The sequence below is a fragment of the Oncorhynchus masou genome, chromosome 33 (assembly GCF_036934945.1).
Source record: "Oncorhynchus masou masou isolate Uvic2021 chromosome 33, UVic_Omas_1.1, whole genome shotgun sequence".
In the NCBI taxonomy this organism is placed as follows: Eukaryota; Metazoa; Chordata; class Actinopteri; order Salmoniformes; family Salmonidae; genus Oncorhynchus; species Oncorhynchus masou.
This window is the reverse complement of record NC_088244.1, coordinates 29,788,444-29,801,660: the sequence shown is the minus strand read 5'-3', so window position 1 is coordinate 29,801,660 and position 13,217 is coordinate 29,788,444. Positions and strand designations below refer to the sequence as shown.

The 13,217-nt window shown below is 43.6% G+C and overlaps 1 protein-coding gene across 1 annotated transcript in view; it reads right to left on the bottom strand.

Moving 5' to 3' along the window:
* Nucleotides 1–4,048, bottom strand: part of LOC135528220 (metabotropic glutamate receptor 4-like) — a 218,031-nt gene extending 213,983 nt beyond the window's left edge. Inside the window, exon 1 of the mRNA XM_064957153.1 lies at nt 3,503–4,048. Coding sequence (XP_064813225.1) covers nt 3,503–4,048 — 546 coding nt within the window. The remainder of the gene's footprint in view (nt 1–3,502) is intronic.
* Nucleotides 4,049–13,217: the final 9,169 nt, after the last annotated feature.

Genomic DNA, 13,217 nt, shown 5'->3' with positions numbered 1-13,217 from the left:
CGGGTTGGATGTGCGCTGTGTTAAGAAGCAGTGCGGCTTGGTTGGGTTAACAATTGGATACCATGAAATTGGGGAGAAAAGGTGGTCAAATAAAAATTATAAATCAATAAAAAATTGCATTCCTACTCCATCCAGAAATTATGTCATGTTGCTAGGTAGCCAATATGTGACTGCAGTTGACTTTGTTAATGTTGCTAGCTAGCTAGCAAGATGTTGAAGAACTGTAATCATCACCATGCTGTAACTAATGTTACTACCACCATTACCAGCTAGAGACAGCTAGCAACATTTAGCTTGCTGACGTTAGCTAGCTAGCTAAACAGTTAGCATTGTCGCTAGCATAACAGGCTAGCTAGCTTAATTCCTACCTTGATTCTTGACATGGCATTGGCTATTACCTAGCTAACCATATGATGTAGCTAACTTTCAATATGACCTGGACGGATAAAATTCCCGCTAGCTCACGTTCAACTCTGAAACAGCTAACCGAGGGTTGACTGTTTTAATAAACGTTTATTGTGTAGTGCAAAAATGAATGCAGGATCTAGCTATGGTGAAAATGTGTGTCATGTCTGACAACTGCAGTACTGCTTGTCCATGTGCTAGCTATTAGCAACAAGCTCTGATGGGCTAGCTAAACATTGTGTCAGCATCCAGCAGTGATCAGCTTGGTGATTGCATAGTAACAGTGTCAGCAGCCCACATTCTAATCGAGCTAACACCAGTTGTGAAACTGGGCTGCGCCACCCCCGGTTTCCTTTGACCCAGCTAGAATTTGAGAATTCCATTCGCGCCAGCTTTAATTTGACCCTAATTTGGCACAAATTTTAATTGCCAGTGGAAACGGGGCTCTAGTGACCTGCACTTAGTTGGTGTACCACTTGGCCATAAGCCCTTCATCACTGTAACTGAATTAGAAACGAGAGCAATCTGAAACCAGTGCAATCTGAAACCAGTGCAATCTGAAACCAGTGCAATCTGAAACCAGTACAATCTGAAATCAGTGCAATCTGAAATCAGTGCAATCTTCTCCACGCATCTTTCTGAAGACTGCCTCCCACTTTGATCAAATCTCTTACCGCCCTCATCCAATCATCTGAAGAACACACACTCATTCCTCAACAGCGAGGATGAGAGACAAGAACACAGATTGTGCAGATGAAAGATACAGTATCAAGTCAAATTCTTGAAATAATTTGAACCAAGAGGAGTATGTATCTGCTGCAATACCACCCTCATTCACTAATGAAGGGGAGCCATTATATCGAGCTAATGATGGTGATGTGATCCAGGTCGGAGGCAGGCTGAGGTAGTCCAGCATGGTGTGAGCACAGCACTGGTTACTATATCCTTACCCCAAACACAGAGTGCTACTGTCAGCTACTGCAGTAGAGTGTCTCCCGATTATCCTTGTTGACTTTTAAGTTCTGGGGACATTTCCCAGCTTCTCAATTTGATATTAAAATGATATTTGCGCAGAGCTCAAAAGGGTACTTATCAGAGCACATAGCCTTGGAAATCACAACAAGGTGCATAGCTGTTTTCTGCCTTTTATTCAGTATAATTGCAGTACAAATACAGAACAGGCAGCTTTTTGTGCAGGGGGCGATTACAGTACATGCTCGCCACTGAGGTGACCTGAGAAGCTAAGAACACTGATTACACACAGTTTAAATCCAACCAGCTTATGCTTTGCATGCCCCCAAGCATTATCTGTTACTGTCACTGTCTGGCACTGGGAACACAATACAGAGAATACAGATCGCTGTGCTGATATTGTATTATGGGAATTATGTTATTCAAACAAGCCTCAAGCATCCAAACCTTCCTTCCGATGTTCCAAATGTTCTATGAGCTTCATAATATTGTAGCTACATTATAACACAGCCCAACTGTTTTCCCATTGTTCTGCCTGGCATCTTCATCATTCCTATGACAGCTTTGTGTTGGCATTATGAAAGGGCCTGTCGTCTTGTGTTTACTTTTGTTTTCACACTGGCACATTATGTTTGGATCCTGAGAGCAAACATAATACTGTTGAGGCTCGTTTTAGATCTTTAATAAGTGTTGAATGAGCTCAAATGGTTACATGCATGACTTGCCCTATTTAATTAGAGGCAAAACACCACTAAGGACTTCCCAAATGAATGTCATTATGGGGAGAGGCTGAGGACTAATGATGAGCCTCAACTGTCAGAACAGTGAAAAATATGTCTGGTTCTCATGGGACTTTTATAGAACATACAAACCACAAAGACCACATCCAACTGAGGCAAACGCAGATGGCCAACATACATAGAACATACATAGAAGACTGTTGGTTTGATAAGAAGAAATATTTTGGAATATGATTTTTAATTGGTTTAATGAGGGGATTAAACCCTGGGGTGAAAATAGATTACATTGTTTTCCCAGTGCAGGACCTCCTATGGGACATGCGCTTGCCTAATCATAGAATTACATATATAATCACTATTAATTCAATAGGATCTCTGTGGGCCTAGTCGTAAAGATCTGTCATTTAACTTTTACAATGTATTGCCTTTTATTGTGACATAAACTCAACCAGTCATGATGTTTTCATCAGTTTGACAAACAATCACTTCAGAAGGCTCCTTTACTAGGCTACCCGCGCACATCCATCCACTCACAACACATTTCCAGCCTCCAAACAGTGGTGAATGGAAAGAGAAATCTGTTACACAAAACACCAGAAATTGTAAGGACATTTGGCGATTGTCATTAGGCCAGAATGTATGTGTCTACTGCTGTCCTTGGTTTCGGCCAATCATCTCTGCCTTGGCAAAATTTCTGTGTTATCATCTGACCACATTGCATTTTAGAACATTTTAGATCATTCGTTTTCAAGTCCTTTCGTTCATTTATCATGCCTCTGACATGCAGTAATGATTAATAATGGTGTAATAACCCCCCAGATATTTTGGCTCATGTTTTACCGGTACGGCGTACCCCCACTATTTATTTAGCAGGGACTCTGTACCGGGACCGTTCTGCCTTACTTTCATCCCCTTGTGAACCTAATTCCTCACATGAATGAGTTGATGCCCATACAAGAGCGACATGGTGCATTTTCACAGACACAGAGCATTCCTGAAATGTGAGATATTGAATATGTCTCTAGCTACACTATGTAATATCACCTTAGAGCAAAGACATGGAGTAAAAGCCTATAGAAAATGTGGGGAGTGTTTATATCACATCAACATTTCCATAATGTTGGAAAATGACAGAATAGATCTTTATTCTTTCATGAAAAAAATGTAAACCACTTTTAACCGGTAAAAGCAACCTAGCCTTTTGATAATCATACATGATTCAGGCAATAGCATCAGCTACAGATTTCTGTCACATTGCAGCCTCGCTTGCATTCTCACTTGCAGAGCGTGCTGCCTGCCAGCCTACAAACGACTGTTGAGAGAGTCTACTTTCATAGCCACCACCATGATTCACAGCCATTAACCAATAAGTGTAAGGCACTTACCCTGAAGAGGCGCAGGATGTTGGCCACCATGATTGACACGGAGCTGGCGGAGGCCCCGATGACGCCCACCACCCTCTCAGGCTTGGTGATGATGGGCGGCCCGCCACTCAGGCATTTGATGTCCGTCCCGTCCTTCTCGATGAGCGCCTGGACAAAAGTGAGCGACTGCTCCAGGGCGTGGGTGTCCCGTGAACAGGTGTCCAGGATCCTGGCCCCCAGAGTGATGTTGGGCAGCAGCTCGTGGTCGTTGTTGATGCGGTCCAAGGCGAACAGCATGGCCTCCAGTCTGTGGATCCCCTTTTCCTTCTTCAGTTCCCCACAGGCTTTCCCATTGTTGCCTCTGGCGTGTACAGGAAAGAGCCCACCCAGTGAGATATCCCCATCAATACGGATGGAGTTGAGGTGTGTGTGGCCAGGTGTTTTTGGCTTGGCCCCCAGGACTACCAGGATACAGCAGGTCAGGAGCAGGACCTGACAGGGCCCAGCCGGACCACCTCTGTGGCAGTCAGTCTGCCCCCTTTTCATGCAGCCTCCCAGAAGAGTCATGATAGAAGGCTAAGTTAAACCCGCAACCAACTAAAATGAGTCCCTTTTAAAAAAATACCACAAACAAATGTCCTAAAGGTTAGCAGCAATATCCCTCAGAGCACAGATCTCTCTTCAGAAGTCTCTTCTCATGTCTCTCAGCTTTGACACTATCTCAGTAATACTAATTAGCTTTCTCTCTCTCTTTCTCCACTTCCTTGTGGGGTAATCTCTCTCCCTGCAGTTGGGGTATGGAGATGGTGTGGAGTTACTAAACAGTTTTGACTGAGGTGGGAGTGAGTCCGTGGAGAGCCATCTCAAGGGGCATTAGAGAGAACAAAGGTGGGAGATAAGCCTTCTTTTCTCCACTCCTCCAGAGCCAGTCAGGGGCGTTTAGCTTCTCTCTGGCTCACCCCCCTGGAGCAGGCAGAAAGTCCTCAGTCAGCCCGAGTAGACCTGCAGGTACTGAAACATGGCCTCCCTCCTCGAGCTCAGAAAGACAGCAGACTTCTGAAAGATAAAAGGAGAAAGGGATGAGATTCTGAGAAAAAGAGGGGAGAAAGGGAGAGCTCTGTTAAAAAAAGAATGAGAGGTGAAATGGGGTTTCATTGGTCTGATCAATAATAGATCTCTCAGTGAGGGGGTTTGCTGCATATTAGTTTCCCACATGGTTCTTATAACAATTCTATCTCAATTGTCGTTAGCTCCCACGCACTGCTTTTCAATTCCTATAAAACATGAAAGACATTTTTCACTAACTCTCTGCTGTGATGAAGCAGATAATAAGCAGAGTCATGCTTCTTCAATGCTTTTGCATTTGTTAAACATATCTGGGCATAAACAACATTGGAGGGTCACGGTTACTATCAAATAATCTAGATAATCAAACAGAAAAATCACCAAGTCTACTACTGCAGTCGTGTAAATGTTATTTTTTTCTTCATTTCACACCCTTGCTTCACTTGCTATTAGAGCACTGTCATGAATTATTCTCATAAGGCCTGGAGTATAACTGACTCAGAGCCTAAGCGGCACAAGTTCATAGGCTGCTTCGTAGCCACGTCCCGCTTTCTTCATGTGGAAAGCAGAATCTCTCCAGGGTGTTTTACCAAAGGCTTATAAAATATCCTGCTTCAAATAGAGAGCACAGGATGTTCATAATCAAAGTAGGAATACCACTTAACTGATGAAGACATTTGCTTGGACCCCACATTCCCCTCGCTCAATTCTCCTCTCGAAACCCATCACCTCAGCTGCATGGCTTCTGTCTCTATTTGAACATATTGGTGTGTGTGTGTGTGTGTGTGTGTGTGTGTGTGTGTGTGTGTGTGTGTGTGTGTGTGTGTGTGTGTGTGTGTGTGTGTGTGTGTGTGTGTGTGTGTGTGTGTGTGTGTGTGTGTGTGTGTGTGTGTGTGTGTGTCGGTATTTGTGTGTGTGTCGGTATCTGTGTCTGTGTGTGTGTGTCCATGTCTATGTTTGTCTGTGTGTCTTCTCTGTCTGTCTGTGTCGGTGTTTATGTGTGTGTATGTTTGAATGTGTGTCTGTGTGTCTGTGTCTGTCTATGTTTGTCTGTGTGTGTGTTTCGTCCCCCCACAGCAGGCTCTCCTCTTCCACTGTGCCAGACTAATAAAGTGGTGGATGTATGCCCAGTGGGAAAGACCTGCAGCTGAGTCTGTGTTTCTTCTCTCCCCCTCTGTCTGTGTTTGTGTATCTCTTTCTCTTTACCTCTCATTCTCTCTACCCCCTCTCTCTTCCTTTCTTTCATTGGCTGTCCCATGCATAGACAATCAGTCCAACAGCAACTACATTGGCAACAATCATACAGCTGTCAGCCATGCCTGGCTTGTCCTGTGATGGAGGCTAGGAAGGGCACCTGGCAGGAAACAGGTCAACGTAAAAGGAGATACATGCTGCTCCTTAACCCCAACAATGTGTTGTAGGGTCACGTTGTTGTGGCTTTGATGTCCCTGATTAGATTAGGAAGTAGGAGGAAGACAGAGGTCAAAAAAGGGAATAGATGCTTTTCTGCAGAACCCTTTCAACCTACAACAGGATTTACAATATACTGTATCAGGCTGCCTTAGTATGCTGTCATGCCTTGTGAATTATAGACAGCAAATCAAATGATAAAAATGCCCCGCTCCAGTAACTGTACAGTAAAAAGATACAGAGAGAGGCCTAGCTGCTTTGTGCTGGCTTCTCCTGTCCTGCTGGAATCCAAAGGGAGATATTATAGATCAGTCTCCTATAACACAGCATCCATAATGGATGAAGGCTTCCCAGGCTTCCCAGGCTCAGCTGAAGCACAACATCTAGTTCTGGAGAGAGGGGTGAGAGGGGGAAGAAATGAAGCAGATGCAGCTCAGGGTCCATGGAGGATTAGGGCTGGCTTGGCAGAGCACAAGGGAGATACTCACTGACTCCCTCCCTCCTCAAATGAGGCTGGGAAGAAACCAATGTCTTCAATAAATAAGGAAAATGGTTTACAATGCTGTGGAGATGGCCTAGCTTGAAGAGGACCTGTTAAAAAATAGTAAAGCCTTTTGTCCGACTGTGAATAGTTAGCATGTTGCTAGCTAATCCATCTCAGGAAGATGTTTAAGCTACTCCATACCTACTCCATTCATAGACGCTAACTAACTTCAGCGCGTATTGATGAAGGTACACCATATATACAAAGTATGTGAACACCCCTTCAAATTAGTGGATTTGGATATTTCAGCCACACCAGTTGCTGACAGGTGTATAAAATCGAGGACACATCTCCACAGACAAACATTGGCAGTAGAATGGCCTTACTGAAGAGCTCAGTGACACCGTCATAGTGACAACGTGACACCGTCATAGGATGCCACCTTTCCAACAAGTCAGTTTGTCAAATTTCTGCCCTGCTAGAGCTGCCCCGGTCAACTGTATGTGTTGTTATTGTGAAGTGGAAACATCTAGAAACAACGGCTTAGCCACAAAGTGGTAGGCCACACAAGCTCACAGAACGGGACCGCCGAGTGCTGAAGCCCGTAGCCAGGAAACACCATCTGTCTCCGGACGCAACACCCGCTACTAGGTTCCAAACTGCCTCTGAAAGCAACGTCAGCACAAGAACTGTTAGTCGGGAGCTTGATGGAACAGGTTTCCATGGCCGAGCAGCCACACACAAGCCTAAGATCACCATGTGCAATGCCAAGCGTTGGCTGGAGTGGTGTAAAGCTCGCTGCCATTGGACTCTGGACCAGGGGAGATGCGTTCTCTGGAGTGATGAATTACGCTTCACCATCTGGCAGTCCGACAGGCAAATCTGGGTTTGGCGGATGCCAGGAGAACGCTACTTGCCCCAATGCATAGTGCCAACTGTAAAGTTTGGGGGATGAGGAATAATGGTCTGGGTCTTGTTTTCATTGTTCGGTCTAGGTCCCTTAGTTCCAATGAAGAGAAAGCTTAACACTGCAGGATATAATGACATTCTAGACGATTCTGTGCTTCCAACTTTGTGGCAATAGTTTCGGGAAGGCCTTTTCCTGTTTCAGCATGACAATGCCCCTACGCACAAAGCGAGGTCCATATAGAAATGGTTTGTTGAGAACGGTGTGGAAGAACTTGACTGGCCTGCACATAGCCCTGACCTCAACCCCATTGAACACCTTTGGGATGAATTGGAATGCTGACTGCGAGCCAGGATTAATCGCACAACATAAGTGCCCAACCTCACTAATGATTTTGTGGCTGAATGGAAGCAAGACCCCGCAGCAATGTTCCAACATCGAGTGGAAAGCCTTCCCAGACGAGTGGAAGCTGTTATAGCAGCAAAGGGGGAACCAGCTCCATATTAATGCCCATGATTTTGGAATGAGATGTTTGACGAGCAGGTATCCACATACTTTTGGTCATGTAGTGTATCTTCTTCCCAGGGGGACTTTTGTTTAGAGGCCTGATGCTTGCTGTAAACATGAATACGCATCACTTGCGGCACGGTTTTGGAAATATCTTTCATATCAGCATTGAACCATTTTCAAAAAAGAATCGGTTCAATTACTACACACCCTTATAAGGTTAGGCTTCCCACACGGCCACATTTCCACGTTACAGCATTTGTTTATGGAAAACAGGTGAAAGACAGAGTCAACTACCTGAGCTAATTAGCTACTTGTGTCTCAGAACACCTGCATGTAAACGGAAGATGGGCGCTACAAACTTGTCACTGAAAAATACTTTTGGATGCAAAGAAAAGGGTTCAAACAGTCTACAGTATGTGCATATTTTCATTTCTGAAATTATTTTGATTCGATATGAAAGTAGAGGGCTTTTTGTTTCTAGAACCATACCGCAATTGAGAATCGATTCCCGCTTAGATGGAGTGTATGACTGTTTTGGCTGCCAGAACCAATTAGCCTCTGAACAGAACATGTAAGGTCCTTGGACTATAAGGAGTAATATTTAGGCTCCTTTAGTCCAATATTGGGCCAGGTAGACCACGTCAGTGCCAACAGAGTTATATTGGCAGGAATGCCGGCTTAGGCCTAGTCCTTTTTATTACTCGACCCTTTCAGGGATTTGTTTGTTTTGTAAGTCTTTTTTTTAACCTTTTTCAGTAACCTCAATTTTGTGTCACCTAATAAATTAAGCTACACCTGATTTTACCCCTTTAACTTTGCCTCCTTTTGCGTCATACCCTCATGGCTGTAAGACCTGTGACTGCTTTCACAAATCTGTACCCAGAAGGTAATGATCTTCCTGAGTGGCCTGTACTCTATGTGTTACTTCAGCTGCAAACAGAATTACAACATTATGTGGGTGGCCTGAAAATAATCTCTCTATCCAGGATAATCCGCTCTTTTGATAATTCTCTATGAGATCATAATCTAAGCATAATAATTCAACCTGGACTCAGAGGTAGAAGTAACATAGTAAATATAAATCCTGGACACTCCAATTAATATGAAATGCTACGTTTTGTATGGCATGTATTAATTTGTGGATGTCCATCATCCATTTCATATGATATGTTACGAATTGCAATTTGTACAATATGTTACGAATTTGCAAAACATATGATACGTTACGAATTCCAATTTGTTGTGGCTAACACTAATATTAATTAGGTGGCTAAAGTTAGCTAGGCTAGTGGTTAGGGGTTAAGGTTAGGGTTAGGAGTTAGGTTAAAGTGTTACGGTTAGGGAAGAGTTAGCTAACATGCTAAGTAGTTTCAAAGTAGCTAAAAAGTTATAAGTAGTTGCTAATTAGCTAAAATGCTAAAGTTGTCCATGATGAAATTCAAACATGCAACCTTGGGGTTGCTAGACGGTCACGTTAAACTTCTACCCACCACCCCGACCAACCACCCTACTTTAGTTTTTGTCTTTAGTAACCTTCTGTCTTATGTTACGTTTGGTATGGTTACACATCATAATAATTTGAGTGTGCTGGATTTACGTTTACTATGTTACGTCAAGTATATGAGAACAGGCTGGATAATTTGAAAAGCTGCTGGCCAGTTATCTGCATGAGTCTCATTTCCAAATCTACTTCCCCCCAGGTTGTTAAGATTACAAAGCTAATACAGCAACAAGGAAGGTAATTACAGCATAGTGACCAAACAGAGCAGACAAATAAATTGCTTCAGCGCTGGACAATTCTCCAGTGAAATGACATGAAATGACAAGAAACCAGATCAGAATAACAAGCCCTGGCACTTTGGAGCAAGGCGGGAAAAAGTACCATATATCGTATCTCCCATTCCCAGGAAATAAATCAGTTTGAATATTACTCATGTTGCCTGAGTTTGTTCTCACCCTCTCCCCTCTGTCTTTCTTTCTCTCTTTCTCTCTCCGTCCCCTCAGTCCAGCCCCAGCCCCCCTCTGTCTCTCACTCTCTCTCACCATGCCCTCTTAGCCAATGAAGTTGTGTTCCTGGGCCATGACTTTTGCTGTCAGAGTCGGAGACTGCACGCACGGTGGCATCTACACCAGATGTTCTAGACACAGGACCCAGATGGGAAGAGCAGATCAAGATCATCTGTCTGTCTGTTGAAGAGGAGTAAGAGGTATAGAGGGCAATTGCTGACCTCATAGCAACTCGGCAAGTATCAAAAAAAACATCTCCTCATTACAACTCCAGTTTCTCAGCATCCACTTTCATCAGGTGTCACTGACAAACATTTGACTTCACTTGACATCCCTACAGTGTATGAACAACAAGAAAATAGTCTGAGAGTGTGCATGTGTGTGTGTAGGTGTGTTTAGGAATGTGTAGAATCCAGGATGCACAGGAAGACCGGTTGGTGGTCATTGAAGCTTCAAGTTGCTCGGCACATCACTGACAACCTGAAAGTATTCATCCACGCAGACAGTGTGCTGAAGAATGCACAACAGCGCCTCTTCCACCTCAGGAGGCGGAAGAAATTAGTTTGGCCCCTTACAAACCTACAGCACCATTGAGAGTATCTTGTCCGGCTGTGTCACAGCCTGGTACAGCAACTGCACCGGGCTCTCCAAAGGATCACCGCCTGGAATGGCAACGCATCACCGGGGCACACTGCCTGCCCTCCAGGACCTCTACAGCACCCGGTGTCACAGGAAGGCCAAGAAGATCGTCAAGGACCTCAGCCATCCGGACCACGGCCTGTTCACCCCACTACCATCTAGAAGGCAGAGACAGTATAGGTGCATCAAAGCTGGGACAGAGAGACTGAATAACAGCTTATATTCCCAGGCCATCTGTTATTAAATAGTCAGCACTAGCCGGCCTCCGCCCAGTACTCTGCCCTGAACTTTAGTCACTGTTACTAGTTGGCTTCCACCCGGTACTCAACCCTACACCTTAGAGACTGCTGCCATATGTACATTGATCACTGGTTACTTCAATAATGTTTAAATACCGTTTTACCCTCTTCATATTATGTATATACTGTATTCTAGTCCAGGCTCATCCTATATCTACTTCTGTACACCTTTTCTGTTCATATACTGTCCATGAGGTCTATACACACCATCATATACATACATACAGTATATATTTATATTCTGGACATTGCTTGTTCTAATGTTTCTATATTTCTTAATTCCTTTCTTTTAAATTTTGGGATATGTGTGTTTTGTATTGTAAGGTACTACACTGCACTGTTGGAGCTAGGAACATAAGCATTTCGTACACCCGCGATAACATCCACCTACACCCATCATCCACCTACACCCTCCATGTTATGAACTACTTTGTATCAACTGTATGTTCCATTATGGGCCATCATAATACCTGGCCGGTGTATATTGAATACATCAGCTGCAAACAAATGGCCCCTGGACCAATATGTCTGTCTGGATGGAATAGGTAGCCAGAGTGGGGGGCTCAACTCAATTCAATTTCAGAACACAGAGCTGAAGCCTGGTAATGCCGTGCACTGTGCTAATATGGCCCTCAGAGTGCGGCTGGGCAGCCATGCGTCTGACAGTGATATCCTAATCCGACAGGAGACTGCTGTTTGGCCGTTATGCTTCATCAGCACTCATACTTAGGCCCCAAATGGGCAATAGGATCACAGTGGGGAGCAGAAATTAATTATTGTGTTTCAGAAGACGCTTTTCTGTCTCACTCATAGAACATGTGACTGGTGCATGATTCTCCTCGGTGTCAATATACAAGAGCCAAATGTATCCTTGCCTTGAAGACACAAGTGTCTGCCTTCTTATATCAGGAAGGGCTCATACCAATCACTTGTTGACATATAAACAAATATACACGCACATACATCCACAGGTACACATACAACAACCTGTGTCTATCTCTATCCAAGCTCAAAGAGGTCTTATAGGTTCTATATCCATCAGACAGACACTGGAGGTATCCACATCCAGGGAAGTCTGTCAGCTACTTTAAAGGTAATAAAACTGAGCCAGTGAGAACAACCACCACTGGGATCAACCACCACCGTGACTGACTGTCACTTGAGTGGGAAAGAGAGAAAGTATTTCCTCACTGTCTGAGATTGGTAGCAGTGTTAGTAGTTGATGTTATTCTTCAAGAACACAGACCCAAAGCAAATCAGGGGGAGAAAAATATATTTATTCAAAGAGAACAAATCATAGTTGTTATGCTGGAAAGTAGATGGTAGATGGTCATTCTTCCCTGTCCTCAATGGTTTCTCTTCTGAACAAAGAGACAGGATGTAGTTTATAACCCAACCCTATAACAATTATCCCATTTCAGGCTCAATGTATAGACATTTCAGACAAATAAGAACTTGTCACGTGTAGCTATGAGTCCCGGACTGAAATTCCTCCCGTGTCCCTGACCCATTAATATTCAGTTCCCCATTACAGAAAAACAACTATTTCAATTGATCACGAATTCCCTCTTGACCTTTAGTCTGCTGCGTTGTGTATTTATCTTCAAATATTATTACAGCAGTGACAGATCCTAAATACTGACAGACTCTGTCAAAAGAGTTTCAAATCAGCATGTGGTCACTTGTTTAAGACGGGTGCAAGGAAACACTGTATATTTAAGGGATGTTTTTTTTAACTGCAGCATCAATAGATTTACAGTTGAAGTCGGAAGTTTACATACACTTAGGTTGGAGTCTTTAAAACTTGTTTTCCAACCACTCTACAAATTTCTTGTTAACAAACTATAGTTTTGGCAAGTCGGTTAGGACACCTACTTTGTGCATGACACAAGTCATTTTGCCATCAATTGTTTACAGACAGAGTATTTCACTTATAACACACTGTATCACATTTCCAGTGGGTCATACGTTTACATACACTAAGTTGACTGTGCCTTTACTGTTATGAACTTGAGTGAAGACCCAAAAGCGGTTTTAACAGAAAACAGAGTTCTTTAATGAAAATACAGGAATGGCATAAATCCTCTTCCAACGTTGTCAGCGGAACAAAAGAACGTTAGTATAGTGCAGGATGCTCCTGCCAGGCAGACTCCGACAGGACAGGACAAGGTGGAAGCAAACGAGACGACAGCTTGCTTCTGGCATCAAAAAACACAAACAAGAATCAGACACTGAAAGTAGCAGGAACAGAGAAAGAAATAGAGACCTAATCAGAGGGGGAAGAGAGAACAGGTGTGAAAGAGTGAATGAGCTAGTTAGAGGAGATGTAGAACAGCTGAAGAATGAGAGACAGAGAAGGTAACCTAAAAAGACCAGCAGAGAGAGAGAATGAAGAGAAAGGACAGGAACAGACAT